The sequence below is a fragment of the Salvelinus namaycush genome, unplaced genomic scaffold (assembly GCF_016432855.1).
Source record: "Salvelinus namaycush isolate Seneca unplaced genomic scaffold, SaNama_1.0 Scaffold40, whole genome shotgun sequence".
Lineage (NCBI taxonomy): Eukaryota > Metazoa > Chordata > Actinopteri > Salmoniformes > Salmonidae > Salvelinus > Salvelinus namaycush.
Genome location: NW_024061008.1, coordinates 411,748 through 420,721, shown reverse-complemented (window position 1 = coordinate 420,721; position 8,974 = coordinate 411,748). Strand labels below are relative to the sequence as shown.

Sequence of the window (8,974 nt, the reverse complement as noted above, 5' to 3'; positions counted from 1 at the left end):
TCCTTTAACTTCCCCACTACTCATCTAACTTCACCACTACTCCTTTAACTTCACCACTACTCCTCTAACTTCCTGTATAATTGATTATAGTGGAAAAACAGCATCATGACACACTATTATGATTGAGTTTCTTGAATCTATTTCAATCATGGCACAGAATCAATGAAGCGCTGTATCTGTCTAACCCAAACTCCTACATAGCGAAGGGGGTCAGTGAACGTGGAGTGGAATGTGTGCAGGTTAGGTTTTTGACTACTCCTCTCCGCTAGGAGACGACATAACAACACCGACTGTCTAAACTCGCGGTCCCTCTTCACTACGGAAGTCTTCCCTCGTCGACTTCCTTCCTGCTGTCTCCAGCAGCATGGCGAACTTGGAGCAGACAGAAGACGACCCAAAACATGCAAAAATGTCCACCGAAGTTTCAATTTTAACCAATCCGACAGCAAACGGACATTCTGCGGCAGGCGGCGGTGGAGACCCAGGCGCGTTCCCAAGTCTGATCCCGTCGTTCGCTGACGCATGCAAGTTGGTGTCAACGCCGTACTCGTGTCTAGTCATGGACACGCACAGAAGACATATTGCCCTGTCGCCCATGTACCTGAAGAAGAAACGGACAGGGATCCAAGAGGAACTGAACACCGAACTGCTAAGATACTCAGAAAGGTAAGCTATGGGTTGAATATGCTAGTTAGTTAGCTCACGAAGTTGCTAGTCATCTGCGATGTGCTGCTAGTTTATACATGTTGTAATACGCATGTAGCTCGTACTAGTGTCGATCCGACGCATGCGCACCAGAGGTAGTCTGGCGGTAAAAATGTATTGCTCAAAAGTGCTTTATTTCGTACTTTGGATAAATGACCGTTTGCGCATACAGAAACATTTTGGCTACTCTAACTCTCTTCACTTTGTTGAGTTAAGAAAGTGGTTAGTTATATTGAAGCTAGTCACTAAACAACTCGTTAGTGAGAGCGTAGCTGAACGCCCTGGACCAGAGCTACCTAGCATGCTTCCTACTTTGCAGTTGAAATCCATATCATCCCGAAATAGTTACAATTTAGAATATATTTGCTGTTGCATGCCTGATATCGAGAACAGTGTTACAAAAGACGTTGATGGTCATGGCCTGCTACCAAAACCTGCGGGCTCTCCTTCACTGCAGCCAACGTGAGCAAAACATTTAAACAAGTCAACCCTCGCAAGGCTGCCGGCCCAGACCCCAGCCACGTCCTCAGAGCATGCGCAGACCAGCTGGCTGGTGTGTTTACGGACATATTCAATCAATCCTTATCCCAGTCTGCTGTTCCCACATGCTTCAAGAGGGTCACCATTGTTCCTGTTCCCAAGAAAGCGAAGGTAACTGAGCTAAATTACTATCGCCCAGTAGCACTCACTTCCGTCATCATGAAGTCCTTTGAGAGACTAGTCAAGCACCATATCACCTCCACCCTACCTGACACCCTAGACCCACTCCAATTTGCTTACGACCCCAATAGGTCCACAGACGACGCAATCACACTGCACACTGCCCCCCCTAACCCATCTGTACAAGAGGAATACCTATGTAAGAATGCTGTTCATCGACTACAGCTCAGCTACAGCTCAGCACCATAGTACCCTCCAAACTCGTCATTAAGCTCGAGACCCTGGGTCTCGACCCCACCCTGTGCAACTGGGTACTGGACTTCCTGACGGGCCGCCCCCAGGTGGTGAGAGTAGGTAACATCTCCACCCCGCTGATCCTCAACACTGGGGCCCCACAAGGGTGCGTTCTGAGCCCTCTCCTGTACTCCCTGTTCACCCATGACTGCGTGGCCATGCACGCCTCCAACTCAATCATCAAGTTTGCAGACGACACTACAGTGGTAGGCTTGATTACCAACAACGATGAGACGGCCTACAGGGAGGAGGTGAGGGCCCTCGGAGTGTGGTGTCAGGAAAATAACCTCACACTCAACATCAACAAAACAAAGGAGATGATCGTGGACTTCAGGAAACAGCAGAGGGAGCACCCCCCTATCCACATCGACGTGACAGTAGTGGAGAAGGTGGAAAGTTTTAAGTTCCTCGGCGTACACATCACGGACAAACTGAAATGGTCCACCCACACAGACAGCGTGGTGAAGAAGGCGCAGCAGCGCCTCTTCAACCTCAGGAGGCTGAAGAAATTTGGCTTGTCACCGAAAACACTCTCAAACTTTTACAGATGCACAATCGAAAGCATCCTGTCGGGCTGTATCACCGCCTGGTACGGCAACTGCTCCGCCCACAACCGTAAGGCTCTCCAGAGGGTAGTGAGGTCTGCACAACGCATCACCGGGGGCAAACTACCTGCCCTCCAGGACACCTACACCACCCAATGTCACAGGAAGGCCAAAAAGATCATCAAGGACAACAACCACCCGAGCCACTGCCTGTTCACCCTGCTATCATCCAGAAGGCGAGGTCAGTACAGGTGCATCAAAGCTGAGACCGAGAGATTGAAAAACACCTATCTCAAGGTCATCAGACTGTTAAACAGCCACCACTAACATTGAGTGGCTGCTGCCAACATACTGACTCAAATCTCTAGCCACTTTAATAATAAAAAATTGAATGTAATAAATGCATCACTAGTCACTTTAAACAATGCCACTTTATATAATGTCTACATACCCTACATTACTCATCTCATATGTATATACTGTACTCCATCTACTGCATCTTGCCTATGCCGTTCGGCCATCGCTCATTCATATATTTTTATGTACATATTCTTATTCAATCCTTTACACTTGTGTGTATAAGGTAGTTGTTGTGAAATTGTTAGGTTAGATATTACTGCATGATCAGAACTAAAAGCACAAGCATTTCGCTACACTCGCATTAACATCTGCTAACCATGTGTATGTGACCAATAACATTTGATTTGATGTAAAACACTACCAACATTGGGTGGGTTCCGATACCTTTTGGACTCCGAGCGGTCTAAGGCACTGCAGCGCAAGAGGCGTCACTACAGACCCTGGTTCGATCTCGGGCTGTATCACAACCAGCCGTGATCGGGAGTCCCATAGGGCGGAGCTGTCAAACCCTGGATTATATGTGTACCTATGATTGCAAATTTTGTGGACAAAAATACAGTTTTAAAATTCACACAATGTATAAACCTATTGCGACTGGGACAGACCCAACCCTGCCTGGGTGTGCAGGGTTCTGTTCCAGCCCTGCCCTAACACACCTGATTCAATGTATCAAACCTAATAAGTTAATAATCAAGTTTGCTGTTGCTGGGCTGGAACAGAAGTCTGCTCACCCAGTAGATCGGGGACCAGTGGAGCGAGGTTGGCCATTTACGTTTGAGTCGTTTAGCAGACGCTCTTATCCAGACTGACTCACAGGAGCAATTAGGGTTAAGTACCTTGCTCAAGGGCACATCAACAGAGCCTTCTCGGCTCTGGGATTCAAACCAGCAACCTTTCAGTTACTGGCCCAAAGCTCTAACCACTAGGCTACTCCAGTCCTGTTATTTACTTTATTTGTTCACCTGAAAGTAATAATAGCCTAATTGTTACTAAAATGTCAAACTTTTACATATGATTTAGCTTAATAGTACACTTTGAAATTATATGTAAGTGTTGATTATTTGAAGTTAAGTGTTTAAACTTGTTTTAATTGTTAACTTAACTATTTTTGATGTTGAACTAGTGTTGATGTTGATTAATCACAGATCACAATCCTGCAATAGAGAGAGGAAGGGAATCGCTAAGTTGTCTGTGTTGTATTCGCAAATGGAAATTACCTTTTTTGTTCAGTCATAAGCTCCAATTAGTTTGATCAATTAGTTTTATTTGATGGTCAATTTAAAAAATAAAAACGGATATCAGCAACGTGAAGTCATTTTGCAGTTGATAATGGCATGCGACGCCCGTGCAGCCATTGGCCTACAGCAGCGGTTCCCAACTCCAGTCCTCCAGGACCCCCAACAGCACACATTTTTGTTGTAGGCCCGGACAAACACACCTGATTCGACTCATTGAGGGCCTGATGATTAGTTGACAAGTTGAATCCGGCGTGTTTGTTCGGGGCTACAATACAACTACTGCTGGGGGGGGGGGGGGTACTGGAGGACCGGAGTTGGGAACCACTAGCATACAGTATGATGGCATTAGCCTTATGGAAAATTTGCAGTTGACATTGTGCATCTGAAGCAGAGAATAGCTTAACTCACACACTGTTTTACATATGGTTCGGTTCTCAGTTTAAAAACAATTACACTCGATCATTTGTAAGAGGCTAATCATTATACTAGATTTTGTAGGACAAAGTAGTAGAAGATTCTGATGCTGCTGCAGTATTGCTCATCTTCACAGTGGGAATCTGATGCTGCTGCAGTCAACATGTGTGTCTTGATAGAGGTCAGCTGGTGAACCTACAGTAGTACATAAACAAATGAAAAGCACCCCTGATGTTAGAAAATCAAATTTGAAACTTCGGGAAGATTGCCCCATTATTTACCCAGAAAACAGAGGCAGTGGGATAACCTATTCAAGTAAGACATCACTTCTTTAGGTCACCTGTACCATCAGATCTCTTAATTGTTTGATTCAGTCAGCTGTTTTAGTGTCATATAAAGATTAAATGTATTGTTTGGCTGGAACAACCAATAGTCAACACAACAGGTTGTCCTTTCCCATTGAGGCCTTTGTCCTATTCTGTAATGTCCTTACATTTTCCCTCTTATGAATAAAGTTCTCAACACATTATCATACGAGTTTTATCACTGGAGTGTTTTTTGGGGGGGGGGCAAAAAGGTCCTCCAGGCTATATGGATGTCATATTGTACAGTCTCCCCCTTTTCATAGTCATGGCTATAAGGGATACAGCTGTTGTCACATTAAGGTCATGTTTTACATTTCGTAGCAGACTAGGAGAATTAGGTTACGGTTAGGAAAAGGGTTAGCGTTAGCTAAAACAAAAAATACTTTTGACAATTTGATACAAGCTAGATCCCTTTTAGCCAGGATCCCTTTTTCAAAGGCCTAGATTACAGGGTTGCATTCAAGACCAGGTATTTTTTTTACTGATCTGTTGTCAGTGGAGTAGGCCTAGACGACCATCATATTAAAAAGATTCTGCTAATTTCTCCAGTTTATATAAAAAGTAGAATTGCAGGAAGTGTTTTTATCAAAAGGCCACATTTGTCCTGTGCAAAGGAAACGTGTCTCTAGCCTATAAACCTATGCCACTACACGCTTATTCATAGCCTAAATTATCACTATCCAATCTACTCATCACATTAGGAATAGTAGTCTTATGATGATAGAGGCATGCAATCTTTTGTTATGGTGAAAAATAGCTTCCCCCCCCAAAACGTTAAACTCACACGACACATGCTATTTGCTGGACTACAAGCTATCTAGCTAGCTAATTTAGTGTTGTTGTTAACAGCTGGTTAGCACAACAGCTAAACTCGAAATCGATCAGACGTGATTTACCAGTGATTAAATGATCGTAGCAGACCCGTTACTGACAGCTGTCTGGGTTCAGGTCTTGACGGGTAAAAAGTTTTCTTCGCTTTTCTGACAGTTCTTGAGTCTTGGTGTCACCGATGGTGTTTTATGATTGTGGAAATCTGTAAAAATAATCCCTGTTTTCTTTTCTGCCTTGTTAAAGCAGCCAAATACTGAATCAACTAGTTTTAGGCACTGTTATCATGCAGTTTGGGGTAGCCCCTCAGCTGTTGTCAGAATAATTAATGTGGTGGTCTTCCAACATGGCCGCCAGGAGGTGTCGTTACGTCAACTGCCAGCCCTCTATAGCGTGCAGGCTTGTGCAGAATATCAGATCTTTACAATGCTCTGAACTTGTATTAAACATCCCAGGAAACACATGAAATATGTTACATTGATCTTCTAGCCTGCACATAATCATCTGTGTATCTGGCGTGTTCTCTGCTGACGATATCACACCCGGGTCGTATTCTCTAGGAGCCAAACGGAAGCAAACTGGCCGGAACGGGAGGAACCTGCCTTGTTTGTTTTTTAAGTTTCCTGTTGCAAAACGTTTTGCTATGGTGTGCACTAATGAATATGACCCTGTCTACATGTGTTCCCTGTGCAGTCTGAAAGGTGTGCCTCTGGCCTATGATGAGGTCAGTTTGCTGGGGCAGCATGGAGACATCTACGACGACAACGGATACATTCACCTCGACATACAAGCCAACTTTGTCATCTTCCAACCCCAGAGAGGACAGAAACTACTGGTGAGAGGCAAGCTATGTTAACTGTTTATGACTGACCCATACAGATGTGATTCTTACAGACAATTGCACAGTGTTGATGTGTTGTAGCTAGTTACGATGGTAATCTATTCGATATGGAAAGAGTCAAGGTGCTTTGAAATGTCTAGTTGAAGCTAACTCTATCTCCCCCCCCCCTCCAGGGCACAGTTAATAAGCTTGGTGTGAGTCACGTGGGCTGTCTGGTCCACGGCTGTTTCAACGCCAGCGTTCCGAAGCCAGCCCACGTCACCATGGAGACCTGGAGGGAGGCAGGACCCAGGATAGGGGCGGAGCTGGAGTTTGAGGTCTGTCAGCTAGACGCAGACACAGTCGGAGTGCTGCTGATCAGAGGAAGACTTGGCAGGACACGGTAGGTTACAGTGTGTCTGAGATGGATTACATTGTAGTCGGACTGTGCAGAATCACTGATCTACAAATCACTTTGCATCCCAGTTGCTGGATCGACTGATCAAGGTCAGTGATTCTGGGCCTCGCGGGGCAAGCTGTATGGGCCTCGCGCGGCAGGGGGCAAGCTGTATGGGCCTCGCGCGGCAGGGGGCAAGCTGTATGGGCCTCGCGCGGCAGGGGGCAAGCTGTATGGGGATGTGTTAGAGCTGTATTATCTGAGACTAAACAGTTGTGTGTTCTCTCAGGGTTCAGGAGCTGATGGCAGCTGGAGAGAGTTCTTATCCTACTGACCCCGCAGAACAGCTGGAGGAACTAGACACAGAACCTGCTCTAGAACCCAACCAGGACTCGCCTGACGCCACCGTCAAACCCAAGAAGAAGAAAAAGGAGAAACACAGAGAGGAGGTGGCTTCAGTACCAGCCCCCGGAGACGCGGAGGACAGCAGCACTAACGGCCACACTGAGGAGAAGAAGAAGAAGAGGAAGGAGAAACGACAGAACCAAGAGGATGAGGAGAGAGATGTGGGTGGGAGGGGTCCTGTGGAGGTGCAGGGGAGCGACTCCAGCGGTTACCTTAGTGACAAGCCAAACAGGAAGAGGAAACAGGGTGACGATATCACGTCCTGTCTCCATGGAGATCCTGAAACGCCCAAAACTAAGAAGAAGAAAAATAAATGATGTGACTGTGTCACTGCGATTAAAATTGAGTGAAACTGAATGAACATTAAAAGATGATGACTAATGGAATGTCTTAAGTAGACCTGATGAATTAGTTTGGTTACAGCTTCAGCCCTATATGGTCTCCCATACTGTTGGGGTGGTCTGTCTGTCTGTCTCTCTCTCTCTCGATGCAGCTCTTTGTGTAGTTCCCTTTAGAGACCTGCAGAGGGAGCCAAGTCATTTTAGAAGCCACCATGGCTCATGGTAAAGAACTCCAGTGTTTGTTAGCAGAACGCAACATGCTGTAGGGCTATCCATCACGGCTTTACCAGTGTTTTCAAATCTGAAATGGCACCCTAATCCCTACATTGTGCACTAGTTTGGGCCAGGGTCACGTAGGTTCTTTGCCAAAAGTAGTGCACTATGTAGGGAATTAGGGTTTCATTTGGAACAGAGATGGTGTTTTGTTGTTCTCAAGGCCCCAGAGAGAAGGGAAGAGATGTTGCCAGTGTCTAGTCCTTCTACATTTGTATAGGTGACACATTGAAGACTTCAGAAAAGAAGAGAAAAGTGTTTTTATGAATTAAATAATTATATATTTGGGCGTGACTGTGTTGTGCCTTTTATAAGTTAGTGTGGTAGAGGATAGTTAGTTGTAGATGTGGGTGATGATGCAGGTCCATGAGAAGGACTTACCAAGAACAACTGCCGAAATGACTCATTTGAGGTATGTCCATCTCCCCAAGTCACCTGAGTGGGTGTTACATAATTATACAGTTAGTCACCTTTTCTACTAGGGTAGTTATCATTATGCAGTCAGATCAGACGGGTTCATACTAGGGAGGAGTGTGGAGTCGGCATGTTGAGCTACAACCCCCTCATTTCATCTGAAGGATGGAGAGCAGAGCTGCACACACAGGCGAGAAATGGATCATTAGACCTAGTGTTAATGTGTCTGTAATGATCAGGGTTTTTGACTAGGATCTACAATGTAGGGTTATTCCATATCATTGGGTGAATCAAAACGAACACCTAACTGTTGTACGTGCAGTTACACGAACACTCTTACTATGATTTTCAGATAGCTGCTTTATTGAGGAAAGTTTTACTTGCGATGACTGTAATGTGGTTGCAGCCTGGTTTCATAGACTAGACGTAACAAAGTAAACATCAATTTGGTACTCTCAAATTACTATTTGTTACATTTGGTATGGTTACTTAAGGTAAAAACGAAAGTAGGGTGGTTGGTCATGGTGGATGGGTAGGCGTATAACGTTTACGTCTAGCAACCCAAAGGTTGTGCTTTCGAATCTCATCAGACAACTAGCATTTTAGCTCATTTGCAACTACTTTAACCTTAACCCCTAGCCTAGCTAACATTAGCCACTTAGCTAATTTTAGTGTTAGCCACATAGCTAATGTTAGCGTTAGCCACCTAGCTAAAGCGTAAGTATGAATTGCAATTCCTAACATATTGTAAGACATGGATGATGGACATCCACAAATTAATACATACCATATGAAACTTAACATATCATACTAATTGGAATGTCCCGGATTTACCTTTACTATGTTACGTCTACCCCTGAGTCCAGGTTGGTGGTTGACTTTACAACCTAAGTTGAATGCGCTGATTAACTTGCT

General features: G+C 45.0%; 1 protein-coding gene across 1 annotated transcript; it reads left to right on the top strand.

The window, feature by feature from the left end:
- Nucleotides 1–344: 344 nt before the first annotated feature.
- Nucleotides 345–7,934, top strand: polr1f (RNA polymerase I subunit F). The gene is made up of 4 exons (XM_038986012.1): nucleotides 345–666; nucleotides 6,103–6,244; nucleotides 6,424–6,632; nucleotides 6,916–7,934. The coding sequence occupies exons 1-4, from the start codon at nucleotides 365–367 to the stop codon at nucleotides 7,346–7,348; spliced, it is 1,086 nt and encodes a 361-aa protein (XP_038841940.1). The 5' UTR covers nucleotides 345–364; the 3' UTR covers nucleotides 7,349–7,934.
- Nucleotides 7,935–8,974: the final 1,040 nt, after the last annotated feature.